This window comes from Girardinichthys multiradiatus, chromosome 5 (assembly GCF_021462225.1).
Source record: "Girardinichthys multiradiatus isolate DD_20200921_A chromosome 5, DD_fGirMul_XY1, whole genome shotgun sequence".
Classification (NCBI taxonomy): Eukaryota; Metazoa; Chordata; class Actinopteri; order Cyprinodontiformes; family Goodeidae; genus Girardinichthys; species Girardinichthys multiradiatus.
In genome coordinates this window covers 3,850,331-3,876,080 of record NC_061798.1, presented here as the reverse complement: position 1 = coordinate 3,876,080, position 25,750 = coordinate 3,850,331, and the positions used below count along the sequence as shown (strand labels likewise).

The 25,750-nt window shown below is 39.0% G+C and overlaps 2 protein-coding genes and 1 long non-coding RNA gene across 7 annotated transcripts in view; 1 reads left to right on the top strand and 2 right to left on the bottom strand.

Annotated features, from left to right (window-relative positions):
* The window catches only part of LOC124868039 (glutamate receptor 2-like), a 133,507-nt gene extending 116,974 nt beyond the window's left edge, over positions 1 to 16,533 (bottom strand). For 2 of the 4 annotated variants that reach the window (XM_047364810.1, XM_047364808.1), the window contains exon 1: positions 15,825 to 16,533. In XM_047364810.1, the coding sequence (XP_047220766.1) occupies positions 15,825 to 15,894 (70 nt within the window). In that variant the 5' untranslated portion in view covers positions 15,895 to 16,533. The remainder of the gene's footprint in view (positions 1 to 15,824) is intronic. The other 2 variants (XM_047364809.1, XM_047364807.1) reach the window with 2 other exon arrangements.
* Positions 16,534 to 17,553: 1,020 nt separating this feature from the next.
* Positions 17,554 to 24,984, top strand: LOC124869195. The gene is made up of 3 exons (XR_007038515.1): positions 17,554 to 17,609; positions 21,867 to 21,920; positions 24,857 to 24,984. It is a non-coding gene; the product is annotated as an uncharacterized LOC124869195 (long non-coding RNA).
* LOC124869194 (glycine receptor subunit beta-like) overlaps positions 24,416 to 25,750 on the bottom strand; it is a 77,447-nt gene continuing 76,112 nt past the window's right edge. For both annotated transcript variants that reach the window (XM_047366964.1, XM_047366963.1), the window contains one exon: positions 24,416 to 25,144. In XM_047366964.1, coding sequence (XP_047222920.1) covers positions 24,851 to 25,144 — 294 coding nt within the window. In that variant the 3' untranslated portion in view covers positions 24,416 to 24,850. The remainder of the gene's footprint in view (positions 25,145 to 25,750) is intronic.

Here is a 25,750-nt window from a genome sequence, read left to right as displayed (position 1 = left end):
ACAGGTGTCCAAAATGGGCCCTGTGGTTGTCGCTGAGAGAGCCATTAAAAACCATCAGGTCACACCATCCTAAAGGAGCATCTGCAGTCCTGAACATGGCAGAATGATATTCCATGCTCCCAACCTTACACAGAACATGAGCAAAACTAGATCCAGGTTGAAGATTCCCATAACTTTCCTACATTTTCTCACTTCACCATCAAATTTGAGACAGTTCCAGCAAACTAATCCTTGGGTCAGACTGTGCAGTGTTAAAATACATTCCAAAAGAAGCTGTATCTCAAACGCTACAGGCCTTATTTTGCATGTTAATGGGACAGAGCCAGTTAGAGGTACAGATAGGTAAAGACTTCTTCTCACCTCATTTTCATGGTACTAACATTTTTCTGTCAGTGTAAGCAGAAAAAAGCAATAATTATGGTTGTGAAATCAGTGCAATCAAGGAGACACACTCGCACTTTCTAACACACATGTTGAATGCTGGTATTATAAGATATTGTAAAGTCTTCTGTCTGACTGGTAAAGCTTAGTCAAAACTGGGTTGTGCAATGTTGAAAAAGTAGTGTCCAACAGTACATCTGCAACAATATCAAAGACAAACAGTCACAGAGAAAATGACGACTTTAAGTTACTGCTGCAGCTGCTAAATGTGGTCCTACAAGCTATTGGATCATACGATTGAGTAGATTTCAGAGTAAAATCTGACATTTTAATACCTAATAATGACAATTTTTATCATGTCCTAAAACATAAAACCAAGGACTTGAAAGAGTGTATTTTTTACCAACTTGACTTATTAAGAGACAAGTTTCTTTAATCTGGCGAATCTAGATTAGACAGAGATCAAGGAAAGAATGTTGTTAAAGTCTTCTCTCATAAATAAATGGACCAGAGTGTATTTTGTTATTCGTAACTTTGATTGTAAATGAGTAGCTTTGATTTGTAATAATAAAGAAAAAAACTTTTAATATATTTTAAAGACAAAGGCTGCCACTTTATTCCAAAAGCAATGAGACTGCAGCAGGATTTCCTCTGACCTGAAAGTGACATTTTGAGATGCTCAAGTAGAAAAGAGCAGAAACTGGTCACGGAATCTCCAACAAATTAGGGATCAAGACAAAAAAAAAAAAAAGTTCAGCAGATGCTGATAAAAAGCCCGTCTTATAAGTCTTGACAACTTGACAGGTTCACCAGACACTTGGTAAGGGTTGAAACTAGCACCAAGGAGGGTACATTGATGAAGTAGTGGGTAAATTTGATTATCCCACAAGCTATAGTGGCAAGTTTGAAATTTGAACAGAATAGTGTTAAACTGACCTGATAGAGGCAGCAATACACATGAGCCAACAACTGACTGACTCTTGTAAATGCCATTATCAGCAGAATGGTTATGTGGTGTTACACTTCTGTTCTAAAGCAACTGACAAAGCCCACCACACATTCTCAACATTCACCAAGAGATGAACTTAATGTTAAACAGGTTTTTTACTGAGATGTGAAAAAAAAAGTAACAATGATGAGCTACGCAGCTGGCCAATGTCTGATCAAAGCAACCAACCGATGTTTAGATCCCAGCAGTTACTGCTGACATTCAGCATTTTTGCCATCTTTTATCTCCATTATTTTTGCAAATACTTAACAACCAAGAGAAACAAACTTACAATTCAGTTCTATGTACAGACTCCTCCTGTGTTAGGAGTTTTAGTTTCTTTATTCTTCTGTTACTGTTCTCTTATTGCAGTTCATTCTTGTAATTATGTACATTTATATTTTGTTAGATTTCCTTTCTGTTCTTTGGTTGCTGTTATTCTAGTTATTTTTAACAGATTAGGCTCATGGTTCATTCTTGTGTTTAGTTATTTTAGTTCAATTCAATTAAAAAATACTTTTATTATTTATTTATTATTGTTTTTCTGAATCTGGCTCCCCTGCATGGCCTTGATGGCTGGCTATCTTCAACCTCTCCTGGAAGTTATGTAAACATGACACTCTGCTCCCTCTGCCACCTCCCTTCCCTGAGGACATCTGTGGACCTGCTCAGAACTTTGTGGCCGTTTGATGAACATTCCAACGTACCATCAAGGACAATGGCCTCTGTGACAGTGCTTCATCGCCTTACTTGCACACACTCACTTGCACACACACACATGCTCAAGATAAACATATGCACCCCCTCACACCACCTTCACCGTTCCCGGCATGATGTTGTTTTGTAAACCTGTTGCTTCTTTGTGCTGAGGTTTTTTGCAATCTCAAACTGTATCCTGCTAAGGATAAAGTGTGAAATATGATTTTTTTCCCTCTACTTACCTAATGTGGCCTCTTTTCTCATCTAGCAAGGGCAGTGCCTGTGAGTGGGCAGCAAAGCCTCGGTGACCCGTCCCCCCCTTGTCTTGGGTCATGATGTATGTTTGGATGGGTTGTACTGGAATTCTAATTTCCCCTCGGGGATCAATAAAGTATCTTTGAATTGAATTGAATTATTAATCCCAAAGGGAAATTGAATGTAGTCGTAGCTCATTTTATGCAGGTTTCCTCAAAGAGCCGTTGTAGATGCTGATGGCTGTGGGCAGGAAGGATCTCCTGTACTGGTCTGTCTTACAGCAGATCTGAAGAAGCCTCTGACTGAAGACACACTGTTGTTGTAGGACAGTCTCATGAAGAGGATGCTCTATAATGTTCTTCATTTTATGAAGAATCCTTCTTTGCACAATGATCTCCAGAGGTTCCAGAGGAGTCCCCAGAACAGAGCCGGCTGTCGGAGTTCTGGGAGTTGTTGTCCACCTGTTTGCCTGCTACTAACCATTTCCAAACAATAGATGGCACCAGCCTCATCAGGAGAGGAGCATAAGAACCCCAAGCTGCCAACACTCCAGTGCCTGAGAGTTAACCTACAGTGGTAACTCTAGCTGGCCAAAACAAATCTCTGTGATTATTTCTCAGTACTTACCTTCTCATGTCCTCCTTTCCAGGTTATCTCCAGTCCAGAGCTTCAGTCTCCAGTCTGCTTATGCATAAAACCCAGATTCGCTCTTTCCAAGAGAACTTCAGGGATTATCTTCTCAGTTGGCTACGCTCTGGTTCCAAGGCTCCTCAGGCTACCCTGCAAACGAACCTAGCTCACCCTCCACCGTACTCACCCTGCAAGAAAGACCCACCTGGTGCCACCTTCATTTTGAGAGCAAGCAAGACAGGATTACCTGGACCAATTCACTCACCTCACACAACCCCAGAGTTTCCATCTAACTTTCCCCCTCCCTGGCGGATCTTCAAGTCTTCAACTGTAAGCAGAATTATACCAAGATCTATAACTCTCAGCAATATCAGTCACTTACTATTTATCCCTTCTCCATACAGCGGCGAGTTCCAGTTCCCACTATTCTTACACTGCTCAATAAACTTATTAAACCTTTCCTGTTTCCTGAGCGTATTTCTGCATGTGGGTCAAAGCAGCTAGAAAAACGATGACACCAGCCTTCTTTAATAGCTTGTTGAGCTTTATTAAGTCCCTGACTCTGATGGTGCTACCCCTGCAGATGATGGCAGAAGAGATTGCACTCTCTACAACAGACTAATAGAAGATATGCAGCATCTTGCTGCAAACACTGAAGGTCCTAAGCTTCCTCAAGAAGTACAGTCTGCTCTGTCCCTTCTTGTAGACGGCTTCACGGTTGCATCTCCACTCCAGTCTGTTGTCCAGGTGAACACCGAGGTATTTATACTCCACCGCCACCTCCACTTCTTCTCCCTTAATGAAAATAGTGTCTGACCTATTCCTGTTTCTCTTAAAATCTACAATCATCTCCTTAGTTTTATTCACGTTCAAGATGAGATGATTGTTTCTACACCATGCCACAAAGCGGTCCACCAGCTCCCTGTACTCAGCTTCTCCTTGTACGCACCTAACTGGACATTACTTCATTCATGTTACTCTCTTGGATTTATGTGTTTCTGCTTTTCGGTGTTAATTAGCCTCCCTCCTTCAGTTGCTCTGCATTCTCCCTGCCACCAGTTGCTCCACTTTCACCTGATTTATCGTCTCTAGTTGAAAAGTTAGCCTTCTCAATTCTCCACCATGCCACTGCATTTATATCCTCTATATAGCGAGACAACTTTGGAAGTAACTGTAGAACCTGATCTGTGTTTGGACTCTTTTGATCCTGTGGAGCTTCCTGAGTTATCAAAAATATTAGCTTCATCTAAACCTTCAACTTGTATGTTAGACCCAATTCCAACCAAATTATTTAAGGAAGTGCTCCCTTTGATTACCAGCTCCATTCAAATTTGATTAATCTATCCTTAGTAAATGGATATGTACCACAAGCTTTTAAGGTAGCTGTAATTAAACCTTTACCTAAGAAACCTTCGCTTGATCAAGATGATTTAAGAAATTACAGGCCTATATACATTCGTTCTTATCTAAAATAGTTGAGAAAATAGTTGAAAATGAAGTGTGTGAGCATTTAGACAGTAATGATCTGCTTGAAGAGTTTCAGAGCTCATCATAGCACTGAAACAGCTCTGCTGAAAGTCACTAATGATATTCTTCTGGCCTCAGATAATGGACTTGTGTCTGTACTTGTCCTGTTAGATCTCAGTGCTGCTTTAGATCCAGTCAATCACAATATTCTCTTAGAAAGGCTGGAATATGCTGTAGGGATCGGGGGAACAGCGCTAGGCTGGTTTAAATCTTATTTGTCTGACAGATTCTAGTTTGTTCATGTAAATGATAAACCATCTTCAAACTCCAGGGTTAATTGTGGAGTACCACAGGGTTCAGTGCTTGGGACAATTCCCTTTACTACAGGTCCTTCTCAAAATATTAGCATATTGTGATAAAGTTCATTATTTTCCATAATGTCATGATGAAAATTTAACATTCATATATTTTAGATTCATCGCACACTAACTGAAATATTTCAGGTCTTTTATTGTCTTAATACGGATGATTTTGGCATACAGCTCATGAAAACCCAAAATTCCTATCTCACAAAATTAGCATATCATTAAAAGGGTCTCTAAACGAGCTATGAACCTAATCATCTGAATCAACGAGTTAACTCTAAACACCTGCAAAAGATTCCTGAGGCCTTTAAAACTCCCAGCCTGGTTCATCACTCAAAACCCCAATCATGGGTAAGACTGCCGACCTGACTGCTGTCCAGAAGGCAACTATTGACATCCTCAAGCAAGAGGGTAAGACACAGAAAGAAATTTCTGAACGAATAGGCTGTTCCCAGAGTGCTGTATCAAGGCACCTCAGTGGGAAGTCTGTGGGAAGGAAAAAGTGTGGCAGAAAACGCTGCACAACGAGAAGAGGTGACCAGACCCTGAGGTAGATTGTGGAGAAGGGCCGATTCCAGACCTTGGGGGACCTGCGAAAGCAGTGGACTGAGTCTGGAGTAGAAACATCCAGAGCCACCATGCACAGGCGTGTGCAGGAAATGGGCTACAGGTGCCGCATTCCCCAGGTCAAGCCACTTTTGAACCAGAAACAGCGGCATAAGCGCCTGACCTGGGCTACAGAGAAGCAGCACTGGACTGTTGCTCAGTGGTCCAAAGTACTTTTTTCGGATGAAAGCAAATTCTGTATGTCATTCGGAAATCAAGGTGCCAGAGTCTGGAGGAAGACTGGGGAGAAGGAAATGCCAAAATGCCAGAAGTCCAGTGTCAAGTACCCACAGTCGGTGATGGTCTGGGGTGCCGTGTCAGCTGCTGGTGTTGGTCCACTGTGTTTTATCAAGGGCAGGGTCAATGCAGCTAGCTATCAAGAGATTTTGGAGCACTTCATGCTTGGAGATGAAGATTTCATTTTTCAGCACGACCTGGCAACTGCTCACAGTGCCAAAACCACTGGTAAATGGTTTACTGACCATGGTATCACTGTGCTCAATTGGCCTGCCAACTCTCCTGACCTGAACCCCATAGAGAATCTGTGGAATATTGTGAAGAGAACATTGCGAGACTCAAGACCCAACACTCTGGATGAGCTAAAGGCCGCTATCAAAGCATCCTGGGCCTCCATAAGACCTCAGCAGTGCCACAGGCTGATTGCCTCCATGCCACGCCGCATTGAAGCAGTCATTTCTGCAAAAGGATTCCCGACCAAGTATTGAGTGCATAACTGTACATGATTATTTGAAGGTTGACGTTTTTTGTATTAAAAACACTTTTCTTTTATTGGTTGGAAGAAATATGCTAATTTTGTGAGATAGGAATTTTGGGTTTTCATGATGTGTATGCCAAAATCATCCGTATTAAGACAATAAAAGACCTGAAATATTTCAGTTAGTGTGAAATGAATGTAAAATATATGAATGTTAAATTTTCATCATGACATTATGGAAAATAATGAACTTTATCACAATATGCTAATATTTTGAGAAGGACCTGTATATATATGCTTCCAATAGGTCAAATTATCAGGCAGCATAGAATACATTTTCACTGTTACGCTGATGATACTCAGCTTTACTTATCCATGAATTCTGATGAGCCCAACCAGTTAGATAGACTACAAGCATGTCTGGAAGACATAAAAACTTGGATGACTTAAAATTTTCTGCTTCTTAATTCAGACAAGACAGAAGTTGTTGTCTTTGGATCGGAGTCTTTAAAAAAGAAACTGCTTAGTCAATCACTTAACCTGGATGGCATTAAATTGACCTTCGATAATAAAGTAAAAAACCTTGGTGTTATTTTTGACCAGGACATGTCATTTAAATACCACATTAAACATATTTCTAGGATTTCTGTCTTTCACCTCCGGAACATTGACAAAATTAGAAATATCCTATCCAGGAGTGACACTGAAAAACTAGTCCATGCATTTGTTACTACAAGGCTGGGCTATTGTAATTCTTTACTATCATGATGTCCACAAAATGCAGTTAAAAGCCTTCAGCTGATCCAACATGCTGCAGCAAGAGTTCTGTTGAAAATTATAAAAAGAGAGATCATAATTATCCTATTTTAGCTTCCCTTCATTGGCTCCCTGTTAAATCCAGAATAGAATTTAAAATTATCCTTCTCACATATTAAGCCCTTAATGATCTAGCTCCATCATACATCAGAGATCTGATTGTTCCATATATTCCCAACAGAGCAATTCATTCTCAGACTGCAGCTTTACTGGTGGTTCCTAGAGTCTCTAGAAGTACAATGGGAGGCAGTTCCTTTAGTTTTCAGGCTCCTCTCCTGTGGAACCAGCTCCCAGTTTACTCCATGAGGCTGACACCCTGTGTACTTTTAAGGCTAGGCTTAAAACTTTCCTTTTTGATAAAGCTTATAGTTAGAGTTGCTTAGGTTATCCTGAGCCATCTCTGTAGTTATGATGCTATAGGCTTAGGCTGCTGGAGGACATAATGACCACATTCACTCTCTCTTCGCTACATTCTCATACTACACTACCATTTTGCATTATTTGCTGTTATTTCAGCTTTTAACTTTATGTTTTCTCTCTTTTCTATTCCTAGAAGATACACCTGGCCTGGCTCTGTGTCTACCTGTGACACTTTTATGGAGGGGGGCATCATCCAAGCTTCTGCTGCCAACAACTTAATGCTCACCCTCTACCGATTATACACTTGGCCCTGTCTTTCAGTGTTTAACCCTATTTTTCTCCTTGACATACCTACTGACTGAGCCTTTACTGTGACTAACTGTATGTGCTCTCTCTCATACTCTGAACTTGAAAACTGGCTCAGTTTATCTGTTTTTTCTTCCTAAATGAAACCACTAAAAGTGCTACATCCATTAACATCAACTTTTCCTTCCCATTGAAAGTACTTCTGGATCAGTGCTTCTGTGTTATTTTTTTGTCTCTGCTCTGTTCTCTCAAACCCCCAGTTGGTTGTGGCAGATGGCCGCTCACACTGATCCTAGTTCTGCTGGAGGTTTCTTCCTGTTAAAGGGAGTTTTTCCTCTCCACTGTCGCTAAATGCAAGCTTAGCATGAGGGATTGCAGCACAGTCAATGCCAGTGACTGTCCACTGTCTCTACATGCTTATCTAGGAGGAGTGACTGCTGCAGGTCACTGACTCGATGCAATCTGCTGGGTTTCCTTAGACAGGAAAGCTTTTTAACCAATTTGAATAAATAACTGAATTTGACTGCACTGTTTGATAGTTAGGATTAATTGGAATGCATGTACCTGACTTGAAATCTATATGATTCAATTAAATTGACTTAGCCCATTGTAAAGTTACCCACCTTTCACACAATGCAACAGGAAACAACACTCTCCAATTATTTTTACCGCTGCCTTCCTTCCTCCCTGTTGGATGGAGTAAGGGGGAGTCAGGTTTAGCCTAAACTGGCTCAGTTTTGGTCAAGGTGCAAACACACCCTCCATTTCTGCTACCTGTGCGACCCCTTCTCTTTTCCAAAAGTTATAATCAGTCTGACAGAGAGAGGTACCCTCAATCCTTGTGGTTTTTAGTATAATAATGGTCACCAGTGGGCTCTACATGGACATACTTTATCAGTTTATTATTGTACTTAGTACCCCTACACATAGGGGTATTAGTATTTACAGTATTGTATTCTAACCTCCACAACAACCCCGCACCATTCCAAACCATTTGTGAAGTGCCTTGAGACGACATGTGTTGTGAATTGGCGCTATATAAATAAACTGAATTGAATAGTTTTCATTGGTTTCCACTGGAGCTTCCTGTTTACTACCTTCTCTATGTCTGTTTGCCTGCCTGTGTCCCATTACCCTCTGTAAGTAACCCAGCACAGTATGACAGACCCTGAGATTTTTCAAGAAACAAATTTATATACTTTGTTTTTCTTCTTTTCTTCTTATATTTCTTCTTCTTTTACTCAAATGCACTACTCTTAGTTACATCCCTTCCTTCTGCTTTGGGTACACTGGCCCGGCATGCATTCACACTACAGGTGGACCGTTCCAGGGTCCGAATAAACCATGCCAAGATGGCAGTTGTAACAGCACCAGAGTACGTTTCTCTGGTCCATTTCAGGGTCTGGGATGGGTTTACACCAGTGTCATCTGCTCCAGAAACCGGACTCAAGCACAGTAAGAGTTCCAAAGGTTTGGTGTAACTTCAGTTTTACTTTACAATCTTATCTTAGGTGATAATATTGTACAAGCCCTAAAAGACTTGCATCGAAAATGACTTTTCTTGGTGAACCAAAGCGTTAAGCAGTTACAGTTAAGGTCCAAATCATTCATACCCCTGGCAGATTTAGGTTTAAAGTAATGTTTAATTTGAGCAACAAGTCTGTTCTGACTGGAAATAATATTATGATTTTGAAGCAGACCAATCAGAATCCCAACATTAATCTGATAAAAAAAAAATCTGTAGAGATAAAGATTAGGGTAATGGAAGGACTCTTCCGAGACTTGGAGCTCATTACCAAGAATAGATCGTCAAAATTCTAAAAGAAACATGCAACAAGCAATCAAAAGAAGGGTTTGATTGCTTTAATGCCAATACAGATGTTTCCACTGATTATTGAGAAGTGTATAAATCATTTTTGAAATGTCATTTTTAATAAAATACAATTATCAACAGATTTATATTTCTAAATTGATACTCTTGACATTTCTTTTTACCTTTGAGAGACACCTGTCTCATTTCCTTTCTTAAATAAACTTATTTAGTTCATCAAAAACTTTATTCTAAATTTTGCAATGTGTATAATAATTTTGCATTTTACACATTTTACACTTAACTGTACATTACACATTTAGAATCCCTAATGTCTACATAACACTTAGCCCAATCTCTGCACTTTAGGGTTGTTGTTGCAAACTCCTTTCCTTGCACCGATAGATAAAATACGTCATCATTGACAGTAGCTCAATATTAGTGCTTGAAACAAGAGACAGGAAGCAAACTGGAAACAAACATGTCTTTGTTTGGATTTGGGATTATAAAACGTTAGCCTTTGGTTGAGGTCTGGATCACATGCGGAAAGCTACTGTCACCTATCTTATTTTGCTATGGATCCCATCTGAGTAAGAACTGAACCCAGAACAAAGTAAGGCCTGTTAACACAGGACTAAGATCTTGCTAAGCTCTCTATGACCTACACAACACATTGTCACGACCATGTTTCACTATTTAAACACCACATCTTAGTCCGTACATGTGGAATATACAGGTGATGTAACATGTAGAACACTGCCAGTTCTTGCAGGTACCTGTCAGCCTCTAGGCACCCTCCGACACATTTCCATCATCGCTCTTCATTTTCAGTTCAAGTTTAGCTCATCTAGTTTTCGATGAGCTAAACCTGGACTTTATTTTATGCTAATCAGATTTACAATAACTCCTTTGTGGCAGGTGTAAATTCAAGACTAAGTACTAAATCAAGAGGCACACTTAGGCATTTAGGTTCTTGTACTTTTTAATTATCTCCCCTAATACATCTGTTTGATTTTCAATTACATTGCACAGAATTTATTTCACAATAAAGGTGGAAAAGGTTTGAAAGGATTTATCATGGTCTCAAAAGCTTTACTTGTCAATAGTGGTGTGTACACTTTTAAGATCCACTGCACTTGGGATGTTTCCATAACTTCTCCAGACCTCCAGAATTTTTTTAAATGTAAAGATTTTCTGGGGCTCCACTCTCAGTTTTAGCCCTGCTGTGGAGGAAAAAAACATCATCAGCTTCATGAGAGTATGCACGGATGTAGAGGAAGCAACCGAGTGTGTCATCCTCTCAGCTGAGCCAAGTTAAAATGACCTTACCCTGGGTCCAGTGCTTTGTGGATATGCACATCTTTGTGGAATCATACACACTAAATTTCAAATGTATCTGTATGTTTGTAAACCAATCCGGGTGAGTTCATCACCCAGAGTTGATTAACCAGTTGCTATTCAGGAACATCAGTTAAATGACATAAAAATATAAGCCAGTTTGAGTCACTGCACTAATTTTATCTTCCACCTCATATGTAAATATGACACTAGGCGTTTTCTTTGCAAACCAGAAAGGTAGCCTGAAAATGTATAGCTACAGTCTCCCAGCTATCACCAACTCTGACCCTTGGTGCAGAAGGTGTGCTCCATCTCCACAGTTTGGAGCTCTATTCTAGTGGTGAATTCAGCAAACAGTTTCCTTTATTTACAAGGACTATAGGCATGGTGCAAATATTTGGGGCACAGAGAAAGTTGATTATTCATTGCAGTCACATAGTGAGTCTGATGCTTAGATTGCTGCACCCTAGGTGCACAAACGAGCATTATCACAGATCCTTTCTCGCAGAAGCTGTTAGATTTTATAACAATCATTGCTTCCAACGAGCTCAATAGGTGTTTACATCCCTGCTGCTATTTGCAGTTTTTCTATATTTTGTAAATAGTGTGTTGTTGTTTTCTCATGAACAATTACAAAGGCGCTTTTAGTAATTTTTCAAATCATCCTACTCAGTTGCACATTTATTGAATCGGAGTATGTAATTTTTAAAAACAGATTTTTTTTTCTAATGTAAATGTTTTTCTTTATTTTTTTCTCTTTCATTTTTAGAGTTTTTTATGTTTGTGAGTACTTGTATCCTTCAATTTTCCTTTTACGTTGCTGCTGACACACCGGCATTTCCTCCATTGTGGGACAATAAAGGATATTTCTATTTCTATAACACAGTGTCAGAAACATTTGTCCGATTTTGGTCCACATTGACCTGATAGCATCACAGTTGCTACAGATTTGAACATCCATTATTTGAATCTTTGGTTCTAGCACATCCCAGTGGTGCTCTATTAGATTGAGATCTGTGACTTTGGAGTACATTGGAGTACAGTGAACTAAATGTCATGTTCAAGAAACCAATTTGAGATGATTTGAACCTCATGAAATGGTGCATTATCCTGCTGGGAGTGGCCACGATACAATAGGTATACTGTGGTCACAAAGGGATTTATATGATCAGCAACAACTCTCAGGGAGACTACTGCATTTAAATGATGTCTCACTGGTATAAAGGGGCTCAAACTGTGCCAAGAAATTATCCCCATACCATTACACCACCACCAGCAGCCTGAGCTGTTGATGGTGAGAGATGGATGGACACCACCAAATCAGCAGTATCTAAAATACTCAGAAACGCCCATTTGACACCAACAGCCATGCTCTAAATGTCACTTAAATCCTCTTTCTTTCTCCTTCTGATGCTTACTTTGTACGTAAGAAAGCCAAATTTACCATGCCTGAATGCCCAAATGCATTGGGCTTGCTTCATATGACTGGCTGATTCACTATTTGTGTTAACTGGCAATTGAACAGGTGTACCACATAAAGCGGACAGTAACTCAGGGGCGTTTTTAGGGTCTCAAAACATTGGGGCCTTTAGCCCAAATCCAAAATATTTAGATTTCAATAAGACAATTTATAGGTAATTTAAAGTTAAAATAATATAGGACATATTGTACCAGTTCTCTGTCTCGGCTGGTTATAGACTGAATGTAAATCATTGTGAATCAAACAAAAAAGTATTGCAATAATTTTACTTTTTATTTTTGTTAGAAGCTGAATGAAGGACAAGGAGAAACAGAGTTTAGGCCTGATGAAAAACCATTTTGCTGAAGCAAATAATGACGCATTTTGTGGTATTTAGAAAAGAACTTAATCTGAATTTTTAGCTGACAAACGTTTTTCTTAAACTCAAGAGATGTTTACTATGGGCCAGATAAATGTGCTTTTTCATCAACACAAATGACCTTTTTTAAACGTTGCATTCTCATCAAAGTGTTCCACTCCTAAGGCTCCATTGTCTTTATTCTATTTCAAAAAAGGAAAATGGTATAAAGTTGATTTTCCTAAATCTTAGTCAAATGGTAAAATCCTAAAACACATTTATTTCATTATGCCAAGAGCTTTCGAAACATTTTATAAAAATTGTTCCTTCTTTTATGAACCTGTTCTCTTTTATCGCCATCTTTTGAACCCTTCATTCTACTTCTGGGGAAATTTGTCCTGCCAAAAATAATAAAAGATAAATTTTTCAACACAGTCTTTAGTTCTACATGTGAGACATTAGTGCAGTTCTTACTATTAAACACTTTGAGAGGAAAGGGTGTTAAGTTGTGGTGTTTAAAATATAGCATAGAGCCTCATCCTGCACCTTATCAGTACGAATAAAACTGTATCCTTGCTTAATTTGTTTAGTTTATATAATATTACATGTGTAATTCAGAAAAATAAAATAGTAAACTAACCAATGGTCCATCTGTGGTAAATTGCTATGATTTATTTCTTAATTATACTGTGTCTTTAAACCCAGAGCTGTATGTTTAGAATCACCACAGAAGATATGAAAGAGAAGAGGGAGGTTATGCTCTTTCTATTACATCTTACTGGCACCAGGAGATATTTTCCTGGTTTATTGAGCAACACTTTTTTCTGTCTACATGTAGAACTAGACTATAAGACTGGCTGCTGCAATGAGATGCAATGTGTTGATCTGAAGGACCTTTTAATGTGTTCAGCTACGTTAGGATTAAATGCTTTTATTTTGACTGAAGTAAAGGACCAGATATTTTCACATTATGATGCAAATCCGGCTAAAAGCTCACAGAGAAGGTTGCTGCTGTTTTCTATCACAGACAGATCATGTAACTTCCCCTGTAGCTCAGGTGAATGTCCCTCATCATGACCCTGAAGATTCTCATTAGAGTGACCCTCCGCCTCATGTCTTGCTGGGTGAATCAGTGATTAGCTGTAACTTACAATTAGCTCTTTCCGAGTCAGCATTCAGGTTTTAACGCTATCTTCTCCTGGGTTATACCGCTCTGCTTCCACCTGTTCCTGAACACACACACCCACCAGGCTCCTACTCTCCAGTTGGCTCCATGGTTGCTCTGAAATGATCCCTGTTCAAGGCGCTCGGTGTAACTTTTCAGGTAATGAAGAAGGCAGGTCGACCTGGAGTAAACTGCTGTTCTGGACTTCTCCAGAATGGAGTTTGTCTTTGGCCGTGCGCGTAGTTGCGCATTAGCGTTGCACAAATAAGTATTTTGTGTCTTCTCCTTATAACTTATTGTCAGGTTAGGTGGAGCAGGACGTGATTATATGGAACACAATTGAAAAAATTGGATTGTTTTTAAATAATACTGTGAAGGCCAATACCATTTTGTGGTTGCATCTTTTAAATACTTCTAAATTTCTTCTATCAAGAAGTCCGGGCCTATTCAGAAAACATCCGGGGCTTCCGCCCCAGAAGCCCAGGTCTCACTACTTGCCAGCAGTAAGTGTATATTTCCATAACCTGGAAACCAGGACTTTACATTTTCGGAAGAAAAAGAAAAGAACCAAAAGTGAATGACCGACAATTGGAGCTGAACAAAGGAAGCAGAACCAGTGAATGAGAGCATGTTTGAAGAGAGTTGACAGAAACCAGCTTTGAACTAAAGCCTAATTAGCCAAAACAGTAGCATTGTATGGAAGCATTCTACAGCATAAATGATAAATTGGAAAGATTCTAACTGAATTAAATGCAAGAAGAAAACAGAAACTGGGCTGTGGGAAATCAGGACAAATTCTAACAGAACCATAATGATATTTGCAAATGAACTAAACAGAAGAGCCACAGAACATTACATTTCTACACAAATAATTAAAAAACCCAAGACTGACCACAAACAAAACCCTAAACAACAATTTCATGGAAACTTGACAAAAACCAAAGTCAGAAAACATATTCTTTTACAGTTTAGTCTTAAAAAATATATATTTCTTTCACACAAGCTAGTAATTTAATGAAATAAGCAACAAGCATTACTAAGCCTTTTGAAGTCATGATCTTTTGAACTTTCAGTGTGCGGCAGTAGACTCTGTTTCCTATCCGATTCTTAGATGAAAACAGAAAGTTAAACCATGTACGCAGGCCTTTACATTTGTAGAAGCAAGCTGACTGGACATTTGACATTATATTTGAAATATAAAATAATATTTATTTAATGTCAGATTCTGACATTAAGGTTAAACCTTAAGAAACCCTGTTGTCCTTATTTACATGCCATCAATAAAAAGCAAACAGGCAACTTATGTTCAAACATGATTAACTCAAAGCATGGGGGAGTAGAAACTGAATCTAGCTCATAAAACAAAAGCTACAAGAAAAAACACACTTAACAAGGAAATAAGAGACAAATTAGGGGAAATACATAATGGAAAAAATACATAATTAAAGGATAAAAATAAAGTGAATCACAGCTGCAGTCACAAAATTAAATAAATGGAATAAGAACTAGAATTAAGAAATTAATCGTTTTTGAGATCAACCTAAAAAAATATTAATTGGAATACATGTATATAAACATCTATCTATCTATCTATCTATCTATCTATCTATCTATCTATCTATCTATCTATCTATCTATCTATCTATCTATCTATCTATCTATCTATCTATCTATCTATCTATCTATCTATCTATCTATCTATCTATCTATCTATCTATGAGCAAATATCATTGAGGACACTTTCTGTAGTCTATCATGTTGTTTCAGCTAAATAAAGCTCAGCTTGAATCATCTGAGATTCCTCTAACTGTAAAGACGAGCTGCAGGCGCCCTCTCATCCTGTAGGCTGTTGCTGCTGCGATGCTTACTGAAATTCTAACCAACATGTTAACAGACCGGAGACTGCGTCGACCGAGGAGCTGTCAAAAGGCCTCTCCTTCCCCACAGCAGCATCAGGACAGGGAGGAGAGAGGCCCACTGTGGGGGAGCGATGAATGGGAAGAAGATGGGAGCATGCAGAGGAGGGGGCTAATTAAAATGCACAGGGGAACAGAACACGCAAAAAGAACGAAAGCGATGGCGTGACGCCAGAAATCCAAACCTTACCGATCTGGACGCTCGGAGAAACTGAAAATGCCTGGCGGAATAAGAAAGTCATCACAAGGAGCAGCTTCATTGTGGAGTCCGGGCCCCTCACGCGATGTCACGTCAATCTGCAGAGCTGTTCACCAAAGCATCACCGCCATCAGACGCGATGCGGGCTCATGGTGCGGGTCCAGGTCTGCTGAGAGACGGCTCGGCGCCACTGCAGATGCTCTGATCTGGATCCGAGGATGCGCGTGCCGCTGCTGCCGCTTCTCTTGCAGGCACGCGCCTTGAATCGTCGATGAAGCACGAGAGCAAACCGAGAACAGCCGACAGCTGAAGGTACGGCAGTGATCAGCAGGCACATAGATGAGGTAACACCAGCAGGGTTGCTGAAGGGACGCAACGTGCCAGGAATTTTGGAGTCCTCCATGTGTTTGAGATATTTTGTAATATTAATTTTAGACATTGAGCAATATTACCTGCGCGGCCGCGCGCACACTGTCTACCACCCAGAGGCGTTGTTAGGATCCTGGAACATTGGGAGCTCAGCCCTGCCCAGAAATAGATGCATTTTCATATGAGACCAGCATTTTTAAAGCGATTTAATAACATATGGTATAAATCAGTTCTCTTCCTAGGCTTTTTGTTTCCGAATGAATACGAGTAAATTTTAATTAAGAAAAAATACATATATGTGCTCCATCCTTTCACTTTGTTATTTTGTTATTGCTCTAAAACAGCTTAGAATTTGTAATTGAGTCTAATTTGCTGCATTAGATGATGACAACTTTTGTGATATTTTAGAAAATGTATCTGATTCTTGGTTTCTTCTCACTCTCTCTCAGAAAGCTTGCTCTCTAAATGAGAAAGCATGCTCACCAGGAATCCTTTCACAACTGGCACTAACATAATCTCATGTTTTTGACCTCTGACATCAACAACATTTTTTTCTTCCACACCACTGCTCCTCTCTCAGTTGTTTTCTCTTTTTTGGGCCAACAACCACGCCACATTCAGAATCACTGAAATCTCTTTTCTTCCCTATTCTGATGCTAGGTTTGAACTCAAGCAAGTCATCTTTATCACGTCTGATGTCTGAGCGCATTGAGATGCTGCCATGTGATTGGCTAATTTGCTATTTGTGTGTTAACAAGCTATTGAACAGGTATTGTGACCGATGTGTATGTATCATGCTGTATGTGTCAGGATCTGGGTTTGTGTGTGTTTGTGTTTTTGTGCTTGCTACATGTGCTCATTCTCAGGTGGTGCTGGAGCTCTCAGGTGTTCTGGGTGACAGGTGCAACTTTTTCCACTAGTTGCCAGAAGGAGTACTTAAGCAGGAGGCTGCCAGCACTTCAATGCGAGAGTGTTTTGCCACAGTGGTCCAAACCCGAGCCACACTCTAAGTCTATGCTTCGTTCTTCGACCTCGTTTAACTTTGTTTTTTGCTCCTCTGCAGATTTTGAAAGCCTAAGCTTTGGATCTATGTCATTGAGTTTTCTGGACTACGTTTCTGAAAGTTACTCTGGATGATCAAGCCTGTCTTCGTTCTGAGGATTCCTATCTTGTGATCTACCTTCGTTTGGATTCGCATCAAGCTGGCAGCTTCCTGTCCTCTTCGTCTCCTGAGCCAAGCCACAAGCGTACCCTGTCCACCCTCCAACGTAAGCCACCGCACATCGAACTTGTTTACGGTAACCTGAGCTCCACAGAACAGCACCAAGTGAACTCTCTACGGATATACCTGCTTAAGACCTGGATCCTGAATCTCATTCCCCCTGGCGACCTGACCATCATAACCCAGTAAGCTGATCTCTGTATCAAAATAACTATTTGCTCTTTGTTCCGTTTTTCCCTCCGTACTCATCCATTCTCTCCTCTCCTTACAGTGAGATATTTCATCCGTTCCGTTCCTGACTATATCTTCAATAAACAACCTTTATTTTACTTCCTCCTCCTGAGTGTTCTCTGTATGTGGGTCCGAGCTATTTCGAACATAATGACAGAATGTTCTTGAAAAGATTTTCTAGGTCTGAAAGGCATTAAACACAAAGAAGCAAACTAATTCTATATGACTGGACAATGATCTTGAACTATCCGAGTTGCTTATGCGTAGGTTAGTTATTAGTCTCCTCTTTTGTGTTTTTCTTTTTGTGGAATGAGCAGGTTCCTTTCCTTCATTTCTTATTGGTGAGGTGAATGCGTTTCTGAACATCAAACATTCTCTATTAAAGTAATGTTAAAATTGAAGTATGGGAGAATATGTACTGTAAAATTTTGACAAGTGTCTCATCAGTCACCTAAAATTGAATATCACATAGCTGTGAGGAGCAACAGATTCATCACTTTACTCCTATTTCAACCTTCTGGGCCTTTTCTACATCTTCCCTCTTTGAAAGCCTAAAAATAGATTGACTCCCTGGATGACAAAGAGTTTGGAGAAGGCATGTAAAAAGAAAAATAAGTTATATAAGGATTTCATTAAATGCCCAAGTCAGGAAAAAGAAGAAAAATATAAAATATATAAAAATAACATCAGTGCTGAGAAAGCAAAGGCAGGATTATTATGATAGGTTGCTGCAAAAATACCGCAATAACTTTAAAGGTACTTGGAATATAATAATATTAAAGATAGCAATTTCACAATAGGTATTAAACACAACGCTACAGTGGGAAAAAAAAGAAGATATTGTTGAATTTTTTAACAAGTACTTTGTTAATAAAATGTGAATTGCATGGCTTACGGGGGGGGGGGGGGGGGGTTACATATCAGTGGTTAAAGAGTTACTTGAGTAATAGATTACAATATGTACAAATTAACAACACAAAGTCTCAAACAGACAAAGTAAAATGTGGTCTTCCTCAAGGCTCAGTTCTAGGACCTAAATTATTTATACTTGAAGGAAAAACTAAATTCATGGTATTCTCTGGTAATCGGATTTATAATGTACAGTTATGTATAAATGGAGTTGAAATCGAAAGAGTATATGAGACAAAATTTTTAGGGGTTATTATAGACAATACATTTAGTTGGAAGCCTCATATAGAATATATTAAAAATAAAGTTGCAAAAATTATTGGAATATTGGTTAAAATAAAAGATTTAATAAATGTTAAAGGCTTGTATATTATATATTCCTCTTTGGTTATGCCTTATTTGTCTTACTGCTCAGAAATCTGGGGAAATGCAAATAAAACAATTATTGATAAATTAGTTAAGTTGCATAAAAAAGCTATAAGACTTATTAACAAGGTGGGATACCGTGAACCAACTGATAAACTCTTTATTCAAAGTAATACATTAAAATTTAAAGACATTGTTTATATAAAAATACTGGACATAATGTACAAAGCATTGAACAAAAGCTAAGGGAGAATAAATATAATTTAAGAGGTTGGTTTATATTTGAATGTGCAAAAGAGAAGAGCCAGATAAAGTCTAGATGTGTTTCAGTTATTGGTGTGAAATTGTGGAATGAATTCAATGAGGAGTTTAAGGTATGTCCTTTCTTGGTGAACTTTAAAAGAGCTTTAAAATGTAAACTGATAAAATCATACGCTTTTATGTAGATTTATATTGTGAAGACATCCTGGTAGGTTGTAAGGTAAAAGAAAAAATAGGGTAGGCAAGAATGAGCTTTGCTTCGGCCTCTTCCTTTTTTGGTAAACTGTGGGTTTGTTTATTGTTATATATTTTTTTCTCCTTTGTTTGGTGTGGACAATTTACCAAAATAAAGTAAAGTAAAGTAAAGTAAAGTAAAACCACTAGGTTTCTCATCAGTTTTAAGAAAAAATCTTTCCTTCTCATCCTGATCTCTATGTCCTGCATATGGAATATAGTTTGAAACAGGAGGATTTTGTGTTAGTATATCTTAAAGCGACTTGAATTTACTGTACACTGCTGAAGTCAAACAATTACATAATGAAGAAAGAGACAATATTTTACATCTTCACACAGTTGCTGCCTTTAGAGGTTGCCATGGCAATCGTCTGTCACCACCTCACCCTGTCCCCAGCATCCTCTCGTGTCACACAAAGCTTCTATAAATCTGTGGTCCTTTTCTTTTCCTTCTCACTGGCAGTTCCATATTTATCATCCACTGTCCAGTATGTCCTTTGTTCCTCCTCTGCTCTTATCTAAACCATCTCAGGCTTTGTGTCTCTTTGTCTCTTTTGTATTTGTTAGTGCCAATATTCCAACCATCCATTATAGCAGATCTCACTACCATGTTGCCAACCTTCCCTTTCACTGTTTCAACTATTCTTTCCACTCCTCTCCATCCACTCCACTCTGTAAGCACCCTCTCACGCCTAACTGTTGGAGGTCTGTGGGGAAAACTTGGGAACAGAAATGTTACACTTCCTCAGTTTCATCCACATACAATTTAGTGATATGAGCAGGGCTAATCTTCTTCTATCACTGTCTTTCTGTTTTCAACCCTGACTTTCTCCTTGACAAAGCAACTGAAGGACCTATCGATGGCACTAACAACATGCGCTATCTTTCATCCTGAAAACTGGCTCAGAGTTTGTTTAGTGATGTTTCTTTTCTAGATAAGGCCACTTAAGGAGCTAGTTCCATCTGAAGAAAAGTAACAATAGATCATGATGCTGCCACCACCATATTTCACTGTGGGTCTGATGTTCTTTGGGTGATGTGTTGTGTTGATTTTGTGTCAGACATAGCTTTTGAAACTGTGGCCAGCTATTAGATTTCATCAGATTGTCAAACACCAATACATTCTCCCACTGGATTTTTGGAAATTCTAGCCTGGCTGGAAGTTTTCTTTGAAAGAAAGCTTTTATTTAATTCTTATTGAAGGAGCTCTTTCCCAGATGGATGTTAATATAGTTTTAAAAGTTCTACAATTTGGGCTTTAAACTCCTAGTTAGAGGGACCACATTATAAAAAAAACCAAAACTTCAGAACTATAGACATTAATTTACAGACCCTTAAAACTATCATTTTTACACAAAGCTGTGTTAATCATGGAAGATACCAAGGGCTAATAAGTTTACTAAAATCGACCACCAATTGTAATTGTAGGTTCCTTGAGTGTTGCACCTGGAGTGCAGCTGCTAAGTGCATCTTTTTACCTAGCCATGTTTAATCCATAGTTGTTCTGCTTAAACTAGACATGAAAGTTGATCTCTAGAATTTGGAGACTAGACAATCATCATTGAAGCATTTGAGACATTTTTAGCGTTTGCGACATATTGACAACTCTCTAAGGCTATGGTGAAAATTAGTGTATGTTGTGGATATGATGAGGTAAGTATGAGAAGTATGAGAAGCAGAAAATGTTTCAGCTGTTCATTCTCACAGGGGAACAGCTCGCTGAAACGTACCTCATACATAAAGAATTTAGTATGGACACAACATAGAAGCTCTAAATGCTGCACAGCTGTGTGTCTGAGATTCAGATCAGGACAGCTCACTTTGTCAGCATAAGAACAATAGACATTTTACAACGCTGGAATGAAACCATTATTTCACATTAACATGTAGCAGAGATAGCAGCATTTAGACATTTGTTTCAGCCAGTCTAATGTGTTCGCTATAATGTTTAGTATTATAGATCTGCTATAGCTTTAGGTGTTTTAGACACAAAATCCAGAAAACACATAACATGTGCTACATTAAAAGCATCATCAGTCTGTTAGGGTTAAAAAGTTACCAACAGGAGACCTATCAAACCTATGCTCATAACAGATGGTAGAGTATACTCTACATATGCTGACGTTTTGCTCATGTGTGACGAGACATAGTGGGAGAAAAATAGATTAAGGTTGAGTCTGGAGTAACAAGGTAATTTCAGCAGGAAGCCAGATGGACAGGTTTGGAAACAGATGAAGAAACTCTGTCATCCAAGGGAGCTCAAAGCAGAACTCCCCCATTGCATCATAATTAATCAGTTGAGGTGGTCATAACCCACTAGGAAGACACCCCAGGGAAGACCCAGAACTTGCTAAAAGGATTTTGTTTTTATCAAACTCTGTTGTTTCTGTACCTTTGTATGGTTATTGTTTTTTCTCCTTTAATTTCTCTCTCCCACTTAGGAATAGTCTTAGGAATCTAAGGCGTATGGAAGCAAGATGATTTCAAGAAGGCTGGTATGCTTTGAGTTCTAATACTATTTTTATGATATTTATGACAGTGTATGTTAATGGCAAACCACACAAAACTGAATCTTCCATGTGCGAGCTAAGGCAATTTAGTTAAAATAACTTGTTTCATGCTTTGTATTTGTATCAAGCTAATAGCTCAGTAAAAGTAATTCTTCCACCAGGCTGGTGTTCTGTGAAGGTTTGCTCTACCTAATATAATCATATTTTATGTTACCCCCAAATAATTTTCTTTTTGCCTTTTTGTCACACCTAAATGTTTCAGGTCATGCGACATATTTTATTATCGAACAGTCATTGTAAAATGGACTCCGGAGCAAGCAACAACTATGGACACAGATCACGATTTTAACAGTTTTATTTGAAGCAGCGCAGGGAGGTTAGGGTGTATTCTGGAGTTCAGGCAGGGCCGGTCTGGACGCTGAGGATGAGATCCACGGGCAGGGAACCGATCTTCAGGGCCAGGGGACAGAAACAAGATCTAGGGCAACAGAAAGAAATCTTAAAGTAAGTGCAAGAGGTTTCCAGAAATAACTACCAATAGGTAGACTGACCTGATTTACCCCACTAGCAGCATTAACAGTCTGACGTCTCTCCGTTGGTGCACTGCTCCTTTTAGGCGTCTCCTGATCAGGGCTTCACAAGAAGCAGTTGCTTAGCACCACCTGCCAATCATGCCTTGCACAGAGACAGCACAACAAGCACACCAACCTGCACACAGCTCTGTGGGCATGACACAAGCCCAACCTGAGTAAACACAAAAAGGAGTTTTCAAATAATAACATGATTTATTAAGGGATAAAAGGTATGCACACCAACTTGGCCAACCATGTGTAAAAACCTAAAATGGGCCAGAAATTCCAGAAGGTTAGAAGGACTTTAAAAAGCCAGATGCTTAAACCAGACATGAGCAAGAGGAGAAGAAAACCCCAAGATGAAATATGCATAAGCTTTATGATACAGAAGATAAGCCATCAGATTCATCAGTTTGATTAACCATTCAATCGTGACTGGTGACAATCTTTTGCTGTTTTTTTGACAACATTGCTGGTTTGCCAATGTTCTGCGAGAGACATTCTTTTCTTCTGAGACAGTTTTTTTTTTTTTCCAAATAAGGCTTTCTGTAAAGAGAATTTGTTTTTCAATGGGGCTTTTGTTTCCTTATCATAAAGTGTGGAGCATCCTATCAGACAACAGGGAAACTTACTTTTCATTACTCAGCTATTATTCTGAGAAAGGGGTCCTAGCTAGGATCCAAAAGACATCAAAGTCTGTTTGACAGACAACTATGATCTCCTCTCATTCCTCAGGTAGGCCAAGAAGATGATGGGCCTAGACTCCTAAAACAGAGAGTCTTGATCTTCAGGTGTTAGGCGTTTGGGTTTTGGGGTTCTTCTCCCTGTTTATTTTCTCCAGTTTCTGCAATTTTAGGTCATTCATCGTTTATTAGGTTCTTAGCTCTTTCTTGTATTCATTTTGTATTATTATTATGTGTTAGCTTTCTTTCCTTTATTCCTCTCTGCTGTCTTCTATTCATTTTTTCTCCTCCCTCAGCTTCCTCTCCCTTTATTGGTCTCAACTGATTACTCTCACCTGCTGCCCATGCCTTCTCCTCACTTCTCCTCTGTATTTCAGTTGTCTGGTTGTCGTTCATTACTGGATCCTTCTAGTAAGGAATGACGATTGGTCTTTCTTCTCTCTTCTCAATCTGTTCTTCTCTGCTGTTCAAATTTCTGACTAACCTTACTATCTAGTCTGCTCAGTAACAGGGACAACATTTACCAACAGTAATTCATAGCTTTGGAGGGAAAATTTGACACCAAATGATTTATAGTCTTTTGTCTCCTGGGGCTTGGTTTCCTCTTCAAAGGCTCTGCATGCACACGGCATTTATTTTAACAATCTTTACCACTAAAATGTTTAACCATTTTCCAGGTCTCTGGTCATTAAACACATGAGAATGTATTGGCATGATGATTAGAACTATTGCCTTGCAGCAAGAAGCTCCTGGGTTTGAATTCCAGCCAGGGGGCTTTCATCATGTCTGCATGTTCTCTCTGTGAATGCAAGGTTTCTCTCAGGTACTCCTCCCACTGTCCAAAAACATTGCATGTTTGGTGATTGATTTCTCTAAATTGCCAATAGGTAAGAGTGTGTGTGTGCATGGTTGTGTGTCTCTGTGTTGCCCTGTTATTGACTAGTGACCTTTCCAGAGTGTACCCTGTTTCTTGACCAATGCGCTCCAGATTGTCTCTTTGGGAAATTTTGTTGTTCTTGGTTTGATTTATAGCTTGCTTCTGCTTAAAAATAAAGAAAAAGAATGGTTGGTATATGAAAGTTTTATATAATTTCCACACTTGTTCCTACATTTGCTAACAGGGAGTAGTGCTACACAGCCATCATCACATTAGTAGTAATTCAAATATAATCTCAAATCTGGACCTTTAAAATAAGAATGGGTGTCAAAAAATTAAAGCCCAACCTAGATTTTTGAAATGTATTTATTATGTAAGCATGTTTTGACAGTATAGGCCAACTGAGACTTCTATACACTTTCTGTAAAGACCTATAAGCAGTAACATAGTCCAAACAGTCCGACTGCAGTATGGTTTAATTAACACAATACATTTGAACACAGAAACCTGCATGCAACAGTTTTTCATCTACAGGCGGAAGTCAGGGCAAAATAAACAGCTGTAAGGTTTCAGGTTGTGCTCATTTACAGTTACAGGAGGAGATAGCAGTCTTTACAGTTTTTACATGGAGGTTTGAAATATTATATTACCTGTAATATGAAATACTAGGACAAAGTTCAGGATAATGCCATTTACCAGTTAGGTATGATATTGGTTTCAGTACAGGTTTTTCTATTATGCTACAAATGATTTTATTTTGACTGAACTCCCTCTGGTCCTCTTTCACAGATAGCTCGACCAGTAAACCACATTGAAGAAGAGAAAGGAGAAAGGGAAGAGAGCTCGTGCATAGAGATCAACGCGTTTAGCAGCAGCAGGTATGACGGGTTTTGGTGGTGGGGGTTTCTTGTTGGCTTTGTTTTTAGACTTGAGAGCCCCTGTAACCTCAATAGGTTTACCATAACAGTCAAAGTTGGAAAGTTCAAAGTCTCGAGGTAAAGACCCAACAATGCTAAAGTCATTGGAGCGAAGGTCCGACTTGGAGGTACAAACTTTCTTGCAGCGATTTTCAACCACCTGTTAAAAGAGAAAAACTGACTGAGTAAAGTTGCTAACAAAGTTTTAGACTCCATTTAAATCACAGGAACACCCTGTCATGCTTTAAGAGTGTCATGCTCTCCACATTCTGCAAAAAACAATTAGAATGTGCCTAAATGAGTTTTGGAAAACCAAGTGATGCTACATTCTTAACACTTGTTTTCTCACAGGTATTTGCCCCACTCCCGAGATACTTACTGTGTTCTAAGGGATATTAGCATGTTTCAACAACAATGCTAGTTTTCCTCAGCTGTATGAAACATTGAGTAACAGAGTGCTATACTCCTTTGCTTTACACTGTTGGTCAGCTGGCTGAAATAAGTCTACTGCACTTTTTCCTTGCTTGCAAGAAAAACAAATTTAAATATTTGGAAATAGTTTGTTGCAAAAACATGCAAATAGCCATAACTGGAAATTAAAAGGAGGGCCACCCATGACTCCTATTAAAATAACGCTGCTTTAAAACTACAGTTAGCAAGTTACGAGCAACATGTCTGTAAAGCAGCTGACTGCATGCTGGGTACCAACCGGGCAGTTAATATCAACTTGTTTAATTGGAACCTGTTGCTCTATTAATAGCTGACC